At 36.4% G+C, this 21,347-nt stretch overlaps 2 protein-coding genes and 2 long non-coding RNA genes across 4 annotated transcripts; 2 read left to right on the top strand and 2 right to left on the bottom strand.

Moving 5' to 3' along the window:
* Positions 1–2,654: 2,654 nt before the first annotated feature.
* Positions 2,655–3,657, bottom strand: LOC122136372. Its single transcript, XR_006154097.1, has 3 exons — positions 3,448–3,657; positions 3,206–3,356; positions 2,655–3,006 (listed from the first exon to the last, which is right to left on the bottom strand). It is a non-coding gene; the product is annotated as an uncharacterized LOC122136372 (long non-coding RNA).
* Positions 3,658–8,303: 4,646 nt separating this feature from the next.
* On the bottom strand, positions 8,304–11,304 carry LOC109111714 (GTPase IMAP family member 8-like). The gene is made up of 4 exons (XM_042718679.1): positions 11,037–11,304; positions 9,328–10,032; positions 8,523–9,209; positions 8,304–8,418 (listed from the first exon to the last, which is right to left on the bottom strand). Exons 1-4 carry the CDS (start codon positions 11,068–11,070, stop codon positions 8,312–8,314), a joined length of 1,533 nt encoding a protein of 510 aa, XP_042574613.1. The 5' UTR covers positions 11,071–11,304; the 3' UTR covers positions 8,304–8,311.
* A 1,167-nt stretch (positions 11,305–12,471) lies between these two features.
* On the top strand, positions 12,472–16,335 carry LOC109111716. Its single transcript, XR_006154039.1, has 4 exons — positions 12,472–14,546; positions 14,721–14,957; positions 15,628–15,773; positions 15,975–16,335. It is a non-coding gene; the product is annotated as an uncharacterized LOC109111716 (long non-coding RNA).
* Positions 16,336–18,021: 1,686 nt separating this feature from the next.
* On the top strand, positions 18,022–20,763 carry LOC109111717 (cerebellin-1-like). Its single transcript, XM_019124688.2, has 4 exons — positions 18,022–18,157; positions 19,001–19,608; positions 19,686–19,805; positions 20,026–20,763. Exons 2-4 carry the CDS (start codon positions 19,333–19,335, stop codon positions 20,221–20,223), a joined length of 594 nt encoding a protein of 197 aa, XP_018980233.1. The 5' UTR covers positions 18,022–18,157; positions 19,001–19,332; the 3' UTR covers positions 20,224–20,763.
* Positions 20,764–21,347: the final 584 nt, after the last annotated feature.

Raw genomic sequence — 21,347 nt, 5'->3', positions numbered from 1 at the left:
AAAAAAAAAAAAAAAAAAAAAAAAAAATTCTAAAAAAAAAAAAAAAAAAGAAAAAAAACTGCTAGCCTATTAGATTCAAGATTATTTTTAATCATATTTTATTATAAATAAAATTACAGAATTCAGTTTAAAAGTTTAAACTGCTTGGTATGGAAAATGAGTGCATACTAATGAAAGAAGAAATAAACCAAAAAAATATATAATATAATATAAAATATAATCACATTTAAATTATTTCACGCACACACTCTTGTTATCTTTGAAGTCTTAGTTTCAAAGATTTGCACTAACAACAGTCCAACAAAAGAACAAAAGTCTTTTCAACAAGAAATTCATATAAATTTTCACTTGCCAATAAATAGCTGTGTTATTATTGATTATTTACCTCTGCAAGCCATCAGTGCCATTAACTTTGTGTGACATCCTCTGAAGTGTCCTCTAAAAATTCTGATGAGCTTCTATAGTTAAACACATTAGCTGGACTTTCAAGCCATTGCATAGTCTTGTCATTGTTGCCCACTACATAAAGAAATTTAATTATTATGAAAAACTGAGTATAACATGTTTTTATTGCAAAACTTTTTTTTTTTTTACATTTAATGAGTATGGTTGAATATTTGCTGCTAGTTTAACTGTTTTAGAAACTGACAAAAAAAATAATTATTGTTCAAGTTTGTAAAGCTATTTACTGTTAGGTGGATCGAGCTTTAAGCTTCCTCTCTCTAACTTGTCTTGGTCTGACCAGTTAGATCCCCAGCCACTGTCAGTCTCCTCCATTGCTGCTTCCACTGGTGTCAGGAGATCTGTGTTTCCTCTGGCCATCATCTCCACTTTCTCCATCAACTCTCTGACCTGTATCCCATCATCCCACTGCATGTTGTTAATAATGTGATACCTGTTTCCACATTTATTAATCAGCATCCACAGAGTTTCTCCTTCACTCTCAATGTGCTCTTCAATAGTGGAAGTCCCCATCCAGTCGCCTCTGGTGAACACCACTATACAGTGCCTCCAAACATTTTGACCCAGGAGCTCCTTGTGCTCCTTGACAGACCCTCCATTTGCCTCACTGAAGGCGACATCAGACTGCAGAATCAGCAAAACTGCATGAGGTCCTGGTGAACACATAGTAACACTTGACATGATCTCCTGCTTGACTGACTCTGATGTTTACTTTACAGATGCGTACGGCCACCATCCAGGTCGATGGTGATGATTAAAATTACTTTTATCTTGTCAACCTCTCCCTCCTTCATCACACACGTTTTAGTCCTTTTCTCCTTTTTTCAGGATTTTATTCCCCAATAAGGTCTTCCCAACAATTCTGGTACCCATCAAGACAATCCTTAACTCTGGAAGAAAACAATCTGCCAGAAAGAACATGAACAGTGCTTAGCATGCAGCTGGAGTTGTGTAACTTTTATAATTAAAGTAGTTCTATTAATTCTACCATGATGTCAAACATTTTCTTAAACCAAAGATGCACTATACCTGCTAGATGTTGTTTCCCAGTTTGCATCTTTGTTTTTACTTGAATCTCTCTCTCTTTTTCTTGTCTCTTTTCCTCCATATCCTCAAAAAGTTTGCTGTCAATTTTAAAGCACTCTCCTTCATACTCAGCTACCAATCTCTCTATCGCATGAAACAGTTTTTGTACATTTATCTGCTGTCAGTATAGTTGAAAACATGGACTCTTTTCCCACACTTTTGTATTAGAGCATGAAGTTCCGTCCCTGCTCTTTCAGTTAGTTGCATGCAATTTGCATTTCTCAGCTCTGTGTTGTCATACATGAGCAGAACAATGGTGTGCTTCCAGATCTGCTCACCAAGAATCTACATGTGTTCCAGCACACTGTTTAGGTGCATGTCTGTAAATGATTCGTGTAGATTGATGACTAGAAGGAAGGCGTGTGGAGCAGGACAGAATAAAAGGTGTGATACTGCCTACTACAGGGCACTGAAGGTACAATATCTTTTGAGTTTTGCCCTTACTCACCCAAACTTGTCAACAAGGTTACTTTACATGATTGTGAGTTCCTTATCAAGTAGTTGTGAATCACAGGTGTTTTATATATGAGATGAGAACATGCCTGCAGACGGCAATAAGGCTGAAACCAGCACATCCAGAGCAAGAAGACTTTGACTTTTTAATTGTACTTATCTATCCGTTATACTGAAGAGATCTTTTTAAATGATGTTGTTGTGGTTGTTGTTGTTTTTGCAATTGTGAGGTGCTTAGTTTTATTTTGGGTTTAGAAAATTAACGTGATTGCTCTCTTCACAAATCAACTCTTTGCTGCAAAAATTAACTGTAAATTTTACTGTAAAATACTGGCAGCAGGGTTGCCAGCCGGTTACTGTAAAATTTACAGCAGTGTTGCTGTAATTTAATTTAAAGCATGTCCCTGTATTTCCAGATTACAGTAAATAACTATTTTTTAATTGCTGTATTTTTACAGTAAACTACTTTTATGTGTGTATGCTGTAATACTAATGAATATAAATGACTAGGTGAATTTTTAATTTAAACTATTCATTAACTGCATAAGCTTTAAACAACATTTAACTGCATAAAGTGTTGTATAATGCATTCATTAATTCACCTGTTATTTCACAAAACAAAAAAAACAAAAAAAAAATTGACACTTCTTAAACAGTTCAAAATTTATTTAATATGTAATATATAAAATATGCATGAAAGAAATGTCATAAATCTGTATATTTAGTAATACTTTGAATTCCAAAATAAATTGGACATGAAATTTAATAATATTAAATTACTTGAAACACATATTACCATGCACAACTTCAAAACCACTAGTTAACCAATATGGTCATAATTAAACAGTTCTAAAAACCACAAACGCTGATTAATTTTCACCACATCATGAACAGTCCAACATGCCCAAACAACAAGGGCCCAAGTGAGTCCAACAAAACTTTGGATCAAAAAAAGGAGAGGAGTTCAGCTCCAGATGCTGTTCCATCCCAGGATGCAAAGAGTGGCTAGAAATATTAAAAAGAACAAAGAGGACAATATATTAGATATTACAAAACATAATAATACAGTAAGAAACAGATAGAGGGATGATAGATACAGTTAGAGACAGAAAATGGGATGACAGGTACAATCAGATAAAGACAGAAAATAATTACATGAAAAAAGAGATCATGGGGTGCTCTGTGTGTGTGTAGGCCTACTTACATTTCAGAAATTCCACTGAAAATCCTTCACTTTGCCAAGAAGAATGGCAACGTGGGTTCACTTCAACCTGTTTCTTCTGCACCATTTGCCTTTTATTTTCGATCCTTTCAACTTCTTTGTTTCTCTCTCTGGATTAATACCAACAAAGCACCTAAAGGGTCGGACAGACAACAGAAAATATGTAATTTACATTGGTTTTAGGCTAGGTTTTGAGGCATGCAATAGTGTTTTTAAAATCGGACCATTTGTTAGAGGGTTTCTCAACTCCAGGCCTGTGAACCCACCTCCAAGGAATTTTAGATGTCCTACTAATTAAAACATCTGATTTCACTCATTAGCATGCCACTGTTAAATCTAAATCATTCACCCTAAAAAATTAAGAAACATTGAGAAGGCCTCAACATATATAAAACATATCTACTATATAACACATGCACACACACACACACACACACACACACACACACACACATATATATACACACACATACATACATATAAACATATAAACTCTCAATCTAACGTGAACATCTCATAATATATATATACACACACACACACACACATACATACATATATACACATACACACACACAGTTTGTAGTCTGTTTGTTCAGTGGTTCCCCTTGATTAGTCTCCCCAAGTGTGTTTTGCTATCTTAAGCTTCTTCTTCTTCTTCTTGCTTTTTAACGGCGGATCGCAGACAAATATGTGCATTACCGCCACCTTTTTTGAAATGGACCATAGACACTTCCTATTCTATAACCTTTCAACCAACATAAATTCTCCTTATTTACCCGCACCGAGGCTTCATAGAGTTTCATCCGGCGCTGCGTGTTCAGCTCCTCCGTCCACTCTCAGCCCCCATGACAGAGAAGGAAAAACAAAAAAAAAAAAAAAACAAACCTTAATTAAACCCTTCCTCATTTAAATTCGCTTATTTAACCCAGTATTTCCCATATATTCTACCATTAAATTTATTATACTCCTATCTGACTTTAATACATTTTTAATTGTAAACTTAACTCCTATATTATTCAATTCCTTCTTCAACTCTTTCCTTTCTACCTTATATCTCCTGCAGTGCATTACTACATGCTCAACTGTTTCACTAACCTTCACATGCCTCACATAAACCTGTTGGATTCTTACCTATTAAATGCAACGTACTATTCAATCTTGTATGCCCCAATCTTAATCTTGTAATCATATTCTCCTCATATCTACTCCTACCTGTTATTCTTCCTTTACCCACTATTGACTGTATTTGATGCATATGTCTACCTTTTATTTCATTATCCCAATATTGCTGCCATATTTTCAGAATATTCCTTTTAATAATTGACTTAATTTCTGACCTACTATATAAAATCTGTATATCTACTATTTCTCGTTCTATTGCCTTTTTTGCTATAATGCATCAGCCTCCTCATTACCTCTCAACCCAATATGAGCTGGAACCCACAAAAACTGTACCTCTAAACTAGCTTGTTTGATTGAATGTAATTCTTGAATTATCTCTATTACCATATCCTGTCTTGTTTCTGATTTCATCTCCTTCAAACTTATTAGAGCTGAACTACAATCTGAACATATTACTGCCTTGGCTATTTTAACTTCCCTAATCCACCTTATTGCCATAATTATTGCATACATCTCTCCAGTATACACCGATAAACAATCTGTTATCCTTTTATTTTTATACACTTTAACCTTTGGAATAATGAATGCAGAACCCACATGATCAGTTTTTGAATCTTTTGATGCATCTGTAAAAATGTGCATATATTCCCCATATCTTGACCCAATATATTCCCTTACATTATATACTTCTGTTTCATATGAACCTTCCTTTTGTCTTTTTTCTAATAAACTTAAATCTACTTCTGGTTGGGGCATAACCCATAATGGTACTGGAGATAAAGGAATTATTGGAGCACATCCAACCTCCTCCAATCTCATATCTCTAACTAATTTCCCCACACTCCAACCAAAACTATTACACTTTCTCTTCTCGTGTTCCCAACTAGGACTCAATACTTTTCTTGTTGGATGATCCTCTCTCTGTCCTTTCAAATTTGCCCAGTAAGATGCCATTAATTGCTGTCTTCTTATCTGCAAAGGCATTTCACCCATCTCTACCTGAAGAGCCGAAACTGGAGAAGTAGAATATGCTCCGCAGCAAATTCTTAGTGCTTGAGATTGAATTCTTTCTATTTTAATCAAATGAGATTTATTTGCAGAACCATATACCATACAACCATAATCCATTATAGATCTTATCATAGATATATATATAGTTTTTAAAGCCAATCTATCTGCTCCCCATTCCTGACCTGAAATACATCTCATTACATTCACAACTCGCTTACATCTTCCCACCATTTTTTCAATATGCGCTCTCCAATTTAATCTATTATCAAACCAAACTCCTAGAAATCTTACTGTTCTTACACGCTCTAATTCTTTTTTATATAATTTTAACTTAACATCCATATTCCTCCTCATTTTAGTAAAAACTATTACTTTTGTCTTTTCCACTGAAAACTTAAAACCATTTCCCCTGACCACTTTTCTACTTCATTTAGCACATATTGCATTTTCTTTAGGTTATACTCTATATTCTTTCCTCTAAACCAGATAGCCCCATCATCAGCAAACAATGATTTCCCCATACTTCTATCAATCCTTGAAAAAAACATCATTAATCATGATAATAAATAAAAGTGGACTTATTACACTGCCCTGAGGTGTACCATTATCAATTATTCCACTTGAAGATATAGCTCCACCGATCTTTACTCTAATACTTCTTCCAATTAAAAACTCTTTAATCCAATTGTACATTCTTCCTTTTATACTCATCTTCTGTAACTTTATTAGTAATCCCTCTTTCCACAACATGTCATAGGCTTTTTCTATATCAAAGAAAACAGCAATGACACTTTCCTTATTTATAAAATGCCTTTCTTATTTCATCTTCTAATAATACTACTGAATCCATAGTCCCTCTACCACACCTGAACCCACTTTGATAAGAAGAAAACCAGTTCATTTTTTCCAGATGATAAATCAATCTATCAGTTAACATCTATCTTAAGCTTGTTAGCCCCCTGTGTATATATAGCCCTAGTGTTTCTTTAGTTCAGGGATGCCCAACCCTGTTCCTGGAGATCTACCTTCCTGCAGAGTTCAGTTCCAACTCTGATCAAACACACCTGTCTGTAATAATCAAGTGCTCCTTCAGATCCTAATTAGTTGGTTCAGTTGTGTTTGATCAGGTATGAGTAAAATATTAACTGTAAAAATCAGATACTCTAAGACTTTTACTCACTTGTACACTGACTTGTAACATGTAGTGGAGTAATTTTTACTGTACAGTATCTGTACTTTTACTTAAGGATAGTTTTAAGGTTTACACCTCTGGACGTATGTAATTCTCACTTTAGTTAATGTGCTGTATATAAGTAATGTAGTTTAAAAGTCTGTCAGTTGGTGACTTTTTGTAATGTAGGCTACTTATTCTAAAATTTACATATGACACCTATAAATTATGCAGCGCTGAAGTGGTTTGTAGTGGAATCCATTCACATTTCTGCTGCTTCATCATTCACAATTAATTTTATAAGAAAGTTTGATATAACAAGTTAACATTCCTTTATGTTTTTCTGGGTACATTTACATCACTTCATCAACCTTATGATACACATTCACCATATACTTTGTACAGATTGTCTTACTGTTCTGGTTCATTACTCTCATGCATATTTCCTTTATGATGAGTTTCAAAAAATGTCCAGCCTTAGTGGTGATATCTGAGGTCTATGTTGTACCCAGCATTTGCATGTATAATTTATAACACAGATCGTCTTTTACAATGTGACTGATGATTGATATAGAAACAATAGTGATGACAGACAAAATGGAATTAAATAAGTTTGTGGATTTTACAGAATAGAGTCAAACAACAACATTTATGTTTTCCAAATGTATTTAATTAAAAAAAAAAGAACAAATAAAACTTATCTACAGCACTCCATTATTGGAGCAAATACATAAAGTCTCATATACAGTACACAAACATACGTGTGGCTTCCTCCTGTTGCCATGTTGGATTTACCCCTGTGTTGGATTAATAAATACTCTCTCTTGATTATTCTCGACTCCGTGTTCCTTCTGGCAGCGTAGCAGGACAGAAGACCCGACCTAAAAAAAACAGTTTATTCCGTTTGTCTACCCTCCGTTTGTTTTCTGGTTTTTCTCATTCTTTTTTCTTTCTGTTGTGTGTAAGGATCCCCTCCTTCGCCCTGAATTCCTCCTCCTCCTGCTGGAGCAGGAAGGACGTTCTCTCGAGGACCATACAAGGCAGTTCCTGTTGCTAACCAATCTTACCACCTACCCAGACGACGTGCTCTGCGTATTCTATAACGCCAGCCTCAACACTGCGTGCAGAGCGCCGTAGTCCGAAGATGGTTCTCGGGAGGAATTCGCCGCCTTTGTGGAGTGGACTCTGGTGAGAAACGGGTCACCACTTTCCATCTGCCCTGTGAATATGATAGAAGACAACAGAAGTAAAAATATGGCAGCAGACATAATAGAAGGTAACAAAACAAACAACAAGAACAAAAATACAAATGGACGGATAGATAGAAGGAGAAAAAACTGAAAATAATATAATAATAGTTAGTATAATAATAGTAGTAGTAAAATTCATTTGAAACATATACAAATATAATAGACACATTTGTAATGACATTGATTGCTTAGAAATATTTCCAGTGGGTTTGGTTAATGCAGAGAAGAGAGAGAGAGAGAGAGACAAAAGAATAAATGAATAAAAATATATAATACACCTTTGGTAATTCAAATGGTGAAGAATGTAGATATTATAGAAGATTGGTTGAGATCATTCAAATAGTTACACACATATACTCAAAAATAAAGGACATAAAGTACAAGTAGAAATAATAATAAAGAAAGGAAAAATAATGCTGCCAATATTATTATGATGAGCATAGAAAATAAATTTGAAAGTGAGTGTTTTTTGAAAATTTTAAAGTGTTTCCTTACAGATATTTGCAATTTTTCTTATTTTTTCACCATCTGTTATCTTGATTCATCCTCTAAAATGTCTTGTGAAAAGTCTGATGAGGTCCTGTAGTTAGACACAATTTCTATGTTTTCAAGCCATTTTTTGACTTTGTCATCATGCACTATAGGGAGAAATGTGATAATTAATAAAACTTTGTATAAACATGTTTTATTGACTGACAATTATAAAATCATTGTTTTTAAGGGAGTTTGTAAGGCTACTTACTGTTAGGTGGATCGAGCTTTAAGCTTCCTCTCTCTAACTTGTCTTGGTCTGACCAGTTAGATCCCCAGCCACTGTCAGTCTCCTCCATTGCTGCTTCCACTGGTGTCAGGAGATCTGTGTTTCCTCTGGCCATCATCTCCACTTTCTCCATCAACTCTCTGACCTGTATCCCATCATCCCACTGCATGTTGTTAAGAATGTGATACCTGTTTCCACATTTATTTATCAGCATCCGCAGAGTTTCTCCTTCACTCTCAATGTGCTCTTCAATAGTGGAAGTCCCCCTCCAGTCGCCTCTGGTGAACACCACTATACAGTACTTCCAGACATTTTGACCCAGGAGCTCCATGTGCTCCTTGACAGACCTCCTTTGTGCTTCAGTGAAGGCGACATCAGACTGCAGAACCAGCAAAACTGCATGAGGTCCTGGTGAACACATAGTAACACTTGACATGATCTCCTGCTTGACTGACTCTGATGTTTCCTTTACAGATGCGTACGGCCACCATCCAGGTGTGTCGATTAAAATGACTTTTCTCTTGTCAACCTCTCCCTCTCTCATCACACACTTTTTAGAGTTGCTAAACTCTTGTTTGATTTTCAGGATAGTGTTCATCACTGAGGTCTTCCCAACAAATCTGCCACCCATCAAGACAATCCTTAATTCTGGAAAACCACAACTTCTCTCTGCCAGGAAAAAAGAGAGAGTTTATAAACCATAACATTCAACTGGGTTCACATTGCCTGTATATTTCCATTTGTATTCATTGTAAATTTCTGTTGAACATTTTTTGTTGCACTATACCTGTTAGACATTTTTTCAAGCTTTGCATCTTTGTTTTTACTTCATTCTCTCTCTCCTTTGCTTGTTTCTCCATAGTGCTTCTCTTTTCCTCCATATCTTCAAGCAGTTTGCTGTCAATTTTAAAGCACTGTCCTTGATGCTCAGCTACCAGTCTCTCTATCTCATGAAACAGTTTTTCCACATTTATCCCCCTGCTGTCAGTATAATTGAAAACATGAACTCTGTTCCCACATTTCTTTATTACAATATCAAGCTCTTTCCCTGCTCTCTCAATTAGTTGCTTGCTATCTGCATTTCTCTGCTCTGTGTTGTCATACATGAGCAGAACGATGGTGTGGTTCCAGATCTGCTCACCAAAAATCTCCATGTGCTCCACCACACTTTTAAGGTGCATGTCTGTGAATGGTTTGTGTAGACTGATGACTAGAAGAAAGGCATGTGGATCAGGACAGTGTTTTAAGCTGTGCACAATCTCCATCTGTATATACTTTGTACTCTCTGCCAGCGTGAAGCTCCTCCACCATCCTGGTGTCATTACCAAAGTAACAGACCTGTTCTGAATTGTCGTCTGCTTCATTTCACTCTTGACTATCTCTTTACCCACTTTCCAGTCAGTGTGGCTAAGAATGGTATTAGCTGCAGTGCATTTGTACTCTGCTTTACTACCTATTATAATGGCCTTTATTTCTGGAAGAGCTGTATAATCTGCAAGAGAAAATAAAGGAATCTGTCATTATCACTTGCAGTTAACAGCAAACATTGATTAAGGTCAATCAGTATATTTCATCATATTTAGTGTTTAGTCAAATTTGTAGATTTGCATTTCTCATGTGCTTGTGATTTGTTGAATTAAAACTGTTCTATTTAAAAGCCTCTATAAAGACAACACGACATATTTAATGCTGCACTTTGCCTTGCATTGATGTTTAGATATTGCTATCAGGTGGCAGGTCAGATGGCATTCCTACATGCCTACATGAGTTAACAAGATTTCCCAGCATACCATTAAGAAAATATAAACTTGTAGAAAGAAACATTTATCTTAACCTTTAATATCTAAAGACATTGTGAAATGTTTCCTTTGCAATTTAAAAACAGGGGGCAGCTGTGGCCTAATGGTTAGAGAATTGGACTTGTAACCCGAAGGTCGCAGGTTCGAGTCTCGGTGCTAGCAGGAGTTGTAGGTGGGTGGGGAGTGAATGAACAGTGCTCTCTTCCACCCTCAATACCCATGGCAGAAGTGCCCTTGAGCAAGGCACTGAATTCCCAGTTGCTCCCTGGCCGCTGGATATATAGCTGCCCACTGCTCCGGGTGTGTGTGTTCACGGTGTGTTCACTTCTCACTGCTGTGTGTGTGCACTTGGATGGGTTAAATGCAGAGCACCAATTCTGAGTATGTCACAACTTTCACTTTCACTTTAAAACCTTCTAGTTTTTCTAGTAAAAGAGATGTCGGTCATCAATGTGAAGTAAAAGGTTTTGGCCTTACAATATTCATTTGTATTTCTTGGAAATAAAATCTGGGAAATGTTCATACATTTTTCAGCCTTTGAACAATAATGTACAGTGACATTATGAATATATTGTTCAAAAATATATGACATTTTAAATAATATTGTGTCAGATCATCCACTGTCTGAAAGTATATATATTATACAGGGTTTGTGTCAAATTTGTCAACATTTATGTACAACATAAGAAGAACTTACTGTCGTGATAATCTGAGTCCTCTCCAGCCTCCATTCTGCGTCACAGATTAGGAGTTTGAAGTTTTTGATGTTCGCGTCAGTGTCTTCTTTCTCTCTTTACTTTTTTCCTCACTCTCAATCTCCTTTTTCTCCGTTTTGTGTTGTCAAATCTTTATTTGTTTTTTAAATAAAATTGATTAACCTTTAAACATTTTTTGTCGGTTCTGTGCACGTACTAATAAATGTGTCGGTACAGATTAACTTGAACTGGTTTCAGCTTCCTGGAAACACAGCTATAGCTCCACCCCTTGGATTTTTTTTTTTTTTTTTTTTTTTTTAACAGTTTTATACAAGGATGTGTCACAAACAATCTTTCACCTTAACTTTTTAGCATATGGCAAACATTTCAAGTGTTTTTTTTTCATCTGTTTCTGTACTTATTAAAGTAAACCTCCTCGTCATTACTGAGGGAGAAAAGACAACGGTATAGAGTTATAAACTTTGTCACCTTTGGAACTGAAAGTTAGTTAAGTGCTTTAGTTGAAAAAAAAAACACCAAATGATTTATTTAGCCTGTTTTCTCAAGTGAACTGTGTTAGGAACTTTCACTTTTACTTAATTTCATAAACAAGGAATGCACACTGGCTTTTTATAGAGATTTGTTAAAGGGAATCAGTAAGCAAAAATGTATTTGTCATACATTGAAGCATTACACAATGCCATTGCTGTATTAGAAAACAGTTTAAATAAACGTAAAGGACTCAAGAGTCATTTCCTGTTTGTTCTTGTGCATGTAATACATCTGTCTTTGTCTTACTGTTCTGGTTCATCGGTCTCATGGATATTTCCTTTAAAAATAATGAGAGTTGCAGAAATTGTCCAGCCTGGTTATCTGAAGGTTTGTTTGTACCCAAAATATATACACAGAAAAACACACTCAAGGTATGTTTTTATTCATAGCAGGTATTTTAATGAATTACACCAGAAAAAGATATATACATGAATGGAATGGGATTAATATTCGAACATATAAAATGTTTTTAATTCACAAATATATTGCACAAAACCTACTTAACAATGTGAAACATAATAAATGAAGAAACAAAGATCATGACAGGCAAGTAAATAAGTTTGTAGGTTTTGCAGAATACACGTAAACACATTTTTGTTTCTGGCTTTGTTTGAATAAGAATTATAAAAGAACAAATATAAATCTCCAGCACTCCACTGGAGCAATTGTACACATTCACATACACTAGCTAGGTACATTATCAGAATATAAATTTGTGTGACTTGTGATTATTACACAAACAATATGAATGAAACTGGCCTAAGGTTGAGGTGATTTACAAAAGTAAAAACCATATTTACAATTTAAAACAAAACTTAGTTGTGCAAGTAAATCATTTTCACAGACTGTCACTTTAAAGTTCTTGAGGTTTGCTTTAATATCTTCTTACTTTCTCTCCTTTCTTCTCACTCCCAGTGTCCTGTTTATTAGTTCTCAGTCTTTGTCTGGTGTCTCTATTTTATAAAAATCTTCAAGCATTTTCTGTCTGTTTTTGCGAATGTACTAAATGTTTCTCTGAACTTGATAAACTGGTTTTTCAGCTTTAAGAAGATATTGCAGGATAAGCCAGCTGCCCCCAGCTGCTCACACACACACACACACACATATACACTTACATGTACATTTGGGTTGTGCTTCTGTAGGAAATCATCCTTCACACAAGGCTGCAGGTCAAAAAAGGTAAGCCTTTTCAGTTTTATATAAGTTACACATCCCAGTCCCAACCCTGTAATTGTAACAAACTACACTCAGATCAAGAAGCCAGTGAGAAGTTGATCTCTTGATTTTCCCAGTTGCTTGGGTCTGTTATTGTTTGCAAGGAAAACTTACAGGACCAGTTAGGGCAAATTTGTTATAAATTTAATTATCAATTCTGTGCAATCAGTGTTGCCAAACAGAATTGCAAAAATAATGACAGAAACGTTTCCCAATTGCTCCTTTCATCCCAAACTCATGACATTGGATGGGTTAATGTAACAAGGGTGCTGGTCAGATACTTCAAAAAAACGCATTTTAACTTTCCAAATAAATAAATTAATTAATTAACATCACTTTTTATGTAATAATTTAATGACTCCAATAGAGACTCATGGAAGATTACCTCATTTATCCAGTATAGTCAAATGGAACAGCTTTCTAAAAATAGGTTATTAGGAGACAGATTAACTTAATAGGAATGCTTAGGAACGCATCACCCCAAACTTATGTTACTGAGTCAGTGTAGTTGTGTGATATGCAAACTGTTTTGGTAAAATATTGCAAAATGTTAGAATATTATATTAAAATTGTTTACTTGTTTAAAATAAATCTGCAGCATCTGTGGGCTCCATGGAGGAAGAGCACACATGCCCCATGTGCCGTGACCTTTTTAGTCGATCTCAACCCTTTCTCTGTGGCCACAGCTTTGCTTGGCATGTGCGCAAGAGGCCTGGAGCCAGAGTAACGTCTGTGGCAAGCGAAGATTTGTATGCCCACAGTGCCTGGAGGAGCAGAGGGTAGTGGTATGTGTCTGCTGTCCGGAAGACGAGGGTAATGCGGCCCAAGCTGCAGTGAAGACCTGCCTGTGATGTGAGATCTCCCTGTGTGAGCAGCATCTGCAGCCACATCTGCAGCGTCCTGTGTACAGCACTCATCTGTTGGTGGAGCCACTGATGGATGTATCCTGCTGCATGTGCCCTGCCCATCTGGAGATATTCCGGTATTACTGCATGGATGATAGGGAATATGTCTGCCCAGATTGCATTTTGGAAGGACAGCATGCTCAACACCAGGTCAAAGGGGTAAGAAAAGTGGAGGAGGAATACAAAGTAAGTCATAATATCTATTGTTATTTAAGAGAGAGTCGTGTTGTGGGATTTAATTATTTTTTAGGACTGTTCACACTGAGCTTGGTTTATTGTCCTCTTATGTGGAGCATTTACAAAGAGCACCAATGGAAAAGTTGCACAATGCGAATGCAAGAACTGTGTAAACTTCTGTGTGAATGGCCCCTCAGTCTTGTATTTTGAATTCTTAAAAGAAGCATGGGTTAAAAGGTATTCCTTCTCATGGTGATAAGAAGAAAAAGTCTTTAGTGACAAGTAACCAAGTTATTCTATTCACTTGTTTGTACCACAATTTTAACATTTACTGCACTTTATGTACCTACAGCGGCTAATGAATCAGAAGTCTCACACATTCACAGGAAATAACTTAAACCACATGAAAAAGTAAGATGGATATACAGTGACACCTAACCTGAAAACCCAGAATTAATTTTTGTAACTCAAAGTAAAGACTGAACAGTGTAAAACATGGTAAAAGATAATAAAGCATTCTGTAAGCCCATGGTTCAAATTTAAAAAGCTTTTCTGTAATGTGTATAGGTCCAATTACAGAGCCTGTTTGAGAAAGCAGAAGAGAAAATAAAACAAGGTGAAAAGATACTTCAAGAACATCAGAAAGCTTGTCGCAGCATCATAGTAAGTTTAAACCTCTATGCATCCCCTATTTAATCTAAATAAAAGTAAATATCCTAACCTGAGATATAAGGACTACAGGTTCTCATAAATGAACACAACATGCACGCATTACATATTGTGTGTGTGTGTGTGTGTGTGTGTGTGTGTGTGTGTGTGTGTGTGTGTGTGTTTCAGGAGGACTATTCTGTGAGTGATGTCTCCCAGGTGTTACAGATGGGTTCAGCCCTGCAGGCTCAGGTGGGCAGACTGGTGTCAGCCGTGATAAAAATCACGGAGCTGGAGAGACAGCAGGTCATGGAGAGGGTGCAGGAAGAGTGCAGCAGAGAAAGAGAAGATCTGAACCAAACTGAGAGCATCCACCACTTATTTGGCTCCCTGCTGGATGAGAGCGACCCCTTCCTGCTCATCTGGGTATGAGGATATACTTTAAAGTTTTCTAGATTAAATGCATATCAAGCCTCATTCACCAGATTCTGATAAAAAGCTGATATTTTATTTTATATTTTTATAAATACATTCTTTTTAAATAAAGTATATCTTCTATAAATACATTCAATTTAAATAAATACATTCTAGTAAAATATGGCATATCAAGCTTTTATCAAATGTAGGCCTATGCATTTTTTATTTTACATTGTTTGTGTGTGTTTAAATTCAAATGTCTACAATAATACAGTTAAGGCATATTTTTTTTTGTGTTCATTTGATTAGATAATAGCTGTTGCAACATGACATGCTAGAAATAGCATTGCAAGACCAAAACCAAAATCATGACCAAAAACAACATAATACAAGATGTAATTGACTAGATTTATGGCCTTATTAGCCTTTTTAATGCAGCCAAGTCTTTGTTATTGAATTTTTTCTCTGACTGTACAAAACATGCAGTTTTATTAAGGAACTTTACACATGTCATTTAGATTAAAAGAGATTTTTTCACAGGTATTCCAAACAGAGGGTTCACAGTAAGTCTTTAGATAAACCGTGATTGTTTTAGTGAGTGTCATAGCAAAATCTTGTTATTTGTGAGTGCAGTGGTATGTATCTTTTACTGTATTAGTTGCTCTATTCTTCTTTGTAGGATGATGGCAGATCTCAACACACCTCTGTTCACACCACCTTAGCCCAGCATGGATAAGAAATGTGTTTTAGAGAATGTGGAAAATAAATACAGAGAATTCATAGCTGAGACCCTGCACTGCCTAATTAAGCTCAAGAGAGATCTCTGTAAGTAGGCATATTAATATTAATACAGTCCATGATGGGCCCCGATCCCACAATTAGATTTTTTTAAGTAATAAAAATTCTTAATTCTCAGCTAATCTAAGCATGAACTGAATCAATATTTTCAATTTTTTGTCATTTGCCTTGTTTAATAGTGCCATCTAGTGGCTACATTTCTAATGGCTGTTTCTCTTTGTTATTTAGTAAGCAGCCTATTAACCTTGGACAAAAACTCAGCCTATCCTCTCCCAAACATCTCTGAAGACTTACGGACAGTGATGAGGGTCAAAAAGTTTGACCACTGGTCTCAGGTGGTCTCCTGTCAGATATTTTCTTCAGGAACCCATTACTGGGAGCTGGAGGTGGAGGGATTCTGGGATATAGCAGTGAACTACAGCTATATCCCTATACAGCAATGGTAGGAAATCAAAAGAGGGCACAGCCTTTGGCTGCAACAAGATAGATTGTTAACCTAATACACAAACTTTTTTAATACCAAATATGATGATCTCTCTGCAAACGACTTCTTAAAATATAAATGCACCCATATATTTTCATGTATAAAGACTCATTTTTACTGTGAAAAACAGAATATAAATGTATAAAATATAATCAGAAAAATGTTTACTTCCTGTTAAATGGATGTGGTGTCTTTTTTGTGTTTGTGTCGATAAAATTAAAAAAGTGATTAATCTAATGATTTTTGTATAAAGTATTTAGAAAGCAGTATGACATTATAGTTGTCATATTTAATCAATTTTAATAATAATAAATATTATTAGTAGTACTACTAGTGGTAGTATTTAATGATTAAAATGTAAAAAAAAAAAATTACACAATGTTTCACAATGTTAAATCAAATTATATAAAAACAGAATTTGTTTATTATTCTAGTCATATCGTACCAGATGCCTGGCCCATTTTATATTTTAATCCATTATGTTCTGTGCATTATGATTTTCTGTTATCTTACTCAGATATCCTGAAGCCTGACACAGCAGCATGACAGGAAACTTGCTGCCTGGCATAACCGAAAGAAAACCCACCTCTCCGCAAAAATGTCTGGCAACCATTTAGCAGTTACTCTGGACTATGATTCTGGCTCCATCACCTTTTCAGAAGTAGGTTCTTCATCCACCTAGCTCCCTCTGCACAGTTTCAGCACCAGATTCACCCAGCCCGTCTGCCTAGGCTTTGGCCTCTACAAACCAGAGCTGAACAGCAGGGTCACCATCCTCAAGAAAATATGATGGCATTTCCATCTCGGCATTTTACTGTAATTTTAAGGGGAACTGAGATCCAATGCCTCTGTCTCCAATAATGGATATTCAAAATTAGCTAAATATATATCTCATAATATATTGCCAGTGCCCTTTTTTGAAGGCTCTTAAATGCATAAAAGTGCAATTTAAAATGCATTTAAAATATTAAATATTTCCAATGTCAGCAGCCTTTGTCATCACAGCTCAGGAAAGACACTATAGTGAAGGGTTTGGGATTGTGATGCACCATCAGCCAATCAGCACTGTCAGCTGTTCCGTACAGTTTATGTGATTGGCTCAAAAAGTTCTGTGCTTCCGTGAAAAAAAAAAAAAAAAATCATGTACTGTCAAGTTGTCCTGCACCAGCTGATAAACCACCATTGAGAAGAAGCTTTCTCCTGTTATTATAGACCTCACTGTTGGCAGCCCTTCCTTCAACATCTAGGTTCAGGTATCCTTACTAAAGCAGTGCAGCCATTGCTTTGTTTTTAAAATAAACGCACAATTTTAAAAATAGCCCTTTAATGGACTGGCCATCCGTTCAGGGTTTTCCCGCCTTTGGCCCAAGATGCTGGCATATGTTCCAGCATGCCTGCGACAGAGGATAAGCGGTTGGAGAACAAATGGAATGTTGAAATTTGACAAAATATAAGCACAGTTCACTCTTCTTTAATTTATTGTTTTTATTTCTTGTGATGTTCAAAAATAAAAAAAAGTACTTGATGTATTTGAGAAATCTGAAAATGTACTTTTATTGTATTATCCTTTGTGCCCTTTGATGCTGATGATCCTTGCGGATCAGTCATGTTTTGTGGGACAATGGGTCATGTTAGGTTGCTGTTTTCTTCTATATCCCTTCTACTGACTGTTGGCTATCATTTACAGCTACATATTCCAGTTTGGCCATGCTGTTTACATCAAAGAAAGATTACATGGATTATAAGAGAAAGTGAGAGAGGGAGAGAGAGAGGTGAAGCTGGTGGAGTGGGTGGGAAGGGGAGGGTCTTGAGAGACAGGATGAGTACAGGAAGATCTGTAAGCTGTCAGATTCAGTGTTTCTCTACGGAAGCTTTGACACTTCGCATCATTACACCTGGGAAACCAAGGGACAGCCCACTAAATCAGGTAATTTTGCTATTTTTTCTTACTACAAAAGCTTAATAGCTTAAGTCTATATAAAGCACAATAATAATAAAGAATATTAAGATATCTTGACATGGAAACAAAGAAAAATGCTGATTCATTTTATTTATTTTTTATGTATGTAAGGTAATTTGGAGCTAGGTTAGTGCTGTAAAAAGATTTTAAATAACCTAAAGTTATGTTACGTAATGTTTAAATTTTGGGAGAGTGGAGTTTTGTGAAGAAAATGAAGCTATAGCTCAAGGACAGCACAGAGTAGAATTAGTTCTTATTTAAAAGCCCACAAACATTGAGGTTTCACTCAAGACCAGACGCAAAGAAAGCTGACCTTTGTAAATGTCATTGCTTCATAAACATGACTTGAATAGTAAATTAATGTGGTGAGTTGTGCCACTTAAGACCTGATATAGACATACTTTACCTTCAAATTCCGAGATGTACATTCTTGGGTTTCAGGACTTTGCATATTATAGCTGTTTTAGCATGCCAAGGCACTGAACAGAGAGAGGAGGTTCAGCCAGTGAGCACTAGCAAAGGAGAGAGGGATAGTGGATCTGTGTAGGGGAGAGAGGTCCTGCATGTTGTTGAACGTCAGGAGGGAAGTGAGAGCGTGTTAAAGACAGATGGTCTCTCAGTGGAGTTGTTCTTTTTTCTCTCTTTTTCTCACTCTCTCCTGGATGCTGCTCCCCTCATCTGAAAGAGATCCAAACTGTTACCTCATGATCTTCATCCTTCACTGCTCCTCTTCCTCCTCCCCCACACAAGCATACCTGTTGGCTTGCAGAGCTCCTCTTATCCTCTCCCTCTCTCTTTGTCTTCTCACAGGTTGTCTATGATGATGGATTTAAGATGATGAGAAACCTCTAAGTGTCCTTGCCTTTGGTCCCCTACAGGCAATTTAACAAGCACAGAAGTAGCTCTTCTTCGGGAAACTGTGACAGACAGGACGGGGGGCGACAAAATAGCGATACAGAGGGTAAACGAGTAAGTGAGGTTGAAAGACAGAACCAAGGATTTAAAGATCTAAACCTTTTACAATAGTTCACAACCTCACAGTTTTTGAGGATCCTTCACTTATTTTTCATCGGTTTCCAGAATTGTAGGGAACATTTGCACCTAATTTCATCTGAGATATCACAAGCTGAAATAATAAGACAATGCTGCCCAGCTCTGGGTTGCCAATGCTAATACTAGCTACACTTCTGCTAATCGGCCCTCTAGTGGTCCGAGGGCAAAATGACACAGAGCCCATAGTACTGGAGGGTAAATGCCTGGTGGTCTGTGACTCCACACCCTCTTCAGAACCAGCAGGTAATGCACTGGGGATGTCCGTGCGATCAGGTACTGGCCGTGTGGCCTTCTCCGCCACACGGCAAACCAACCATGAGCCCACAGACATGAGCAATCGCACCATGATCATCTATTTTGACCAGGTAAGCAATCTTTCCACATTAAAATACTTTGTATGTATATGTAGTTTTGCTCTGTTTAATTGGTCAGTTTTTGTCAGATCTTGGTGAACGTTGGCAGTCATTTTGACCAAGAGAGCAGTATCTTTCTTGCTCCGAGGCGAGGGGTGTACAGCTTCAACTTCCATGTGGTGAAGGCCTACAACAGGCAAACAATACAGGTACATACAGCAAATTCTTTCTTGCGCTCTTAAAAATAATCTTTATTAGCATCTATGGTTCCATGAAGAACTGTAACATCCATGGAACCTTCCATTGCACAAAAGGTTATTTATAATGGAAAAAGGTTCACACTCTGAAAAAAAAATTGAAAGGTACTTTGGGGAGACAAAAATGGCTCATCTATGCTATTGCTGTGAAAACCTATATTCCTATTCACAGGTGAGTTTGATGTTGAACGGATGGCCAATGATCTCAGCCTTTGCAGGAGACCAGGATGTGACACGAGAAGCAGCCACAAATGCTGGGCTTGTGATCATGGAAAGAGGAGACAAGGCTTACCTCAAGCTAGAAAGGGGCAACCTAATGGGTGGCTGGAAGTACTCTACTTTTTCAGGCTTCCTGGTCTTCCCTTTATAAAGGACGACCGTGTGAACAGCTGGGAGATGTGGAGGAGAGAGGGTGACATGCTCTCTGGGGATTTTTATTTTACAAAAATGGAAGTGACAGAAAAGGCCATATTTCTTCTTCCTCTTTTTTGGTGGCAGAGCAGAGAAAATGAAGAAAATGATATTAAATAATATAAATATTATTTATATTTTATTATTTAAAGAATAGAATTAAATATTATTGAGAACAAAATTTGAAAAAAAGGGAATTTGAAAATCACTAAAAAGTCACTAAAATGAGTTTGATTGTCTTTTTTGTAACGTATTTCAGATAATATGCTAATGCATATGGTTAAACTGAAAAAATGGCATTGGGGAAAATATCATGAGGCTGTCCTAATAATATACAATATTTGAAATTATGAGGTTAAATTAAACAAAATTCAATTTCTGAAATCCCTTTTTATTCAAATATTTATATGTTTGCCTGCTTATGGAGCTGTGTGTGTATATTATAAAGCTTTGTAAAAATAAATCTCATTAAAATGAACCCCTTGACTAAAAATCTAAATTCTTCTTGTTCTGTGTGAAATGAAATACGACTTGTCCTCAACCTGTGTTACTTCTCTGAGTGAAGTGTTTTACCTCTTAACAACAGCTGTTTGTAAATATAGCTCTCAGCATCAGCTGGCACGGTTGACCAGAAATCATCACAGATAGCACCATAGGCATAATGGATAACGGATATGAACTACAGTGGCACCGGTCGAGCAAAGGCAGATGGAGTTTTTGGCAGGCAGACATGCAAGTATACGCTGGACTCCTAAGGACCATGCAGGGTGGGCTGTCACAGTCAATAAGTTACGCTGCATTGCTTTAAAGACACACTTATTCACACATACGGAATGAGGAAAGAAAGAGAGCAGGAAAGAGATAAGGAGAGAGAGAAAAAGAAACAGCAATAACACAGTATTCATTTATTTTTCTAACCTGTCTGTGAGCTTTCTGTTTTTGTATGAAAGACCACCGCATGCCACTCTAAGAAAGTAGGGTAAAAAATTTATCAAAACCTGCTGTTGTGATGTTTAAAAAAATAATCATGTTAAATAAGTTATGTGGATGTAAGTTATTTATCATTAATTTGTCCTAACACAT

The sequence above is a fragment of the Cyprinus carpio genome, chromosome B2 (genome assembly GCF_018340385.1).
Source record: "Cyprinus carpio isolate SPL01 chromosome B2, ASM1834038v1, whole genome shotgun sequence".
In the NCBI taxonomy this organism is placed as follows: domain Eukaryota; kingdom Metazoa; phylum Chordata; class Actinopteri; order Cypriniformes; family Cyprinidae; genus Cyprinus; species Cyprinus carpio.
Note: the sequence above shows the minus strand (reverse complement) of the source record. Positions and strands in the feature narration are given on the sequence as shown.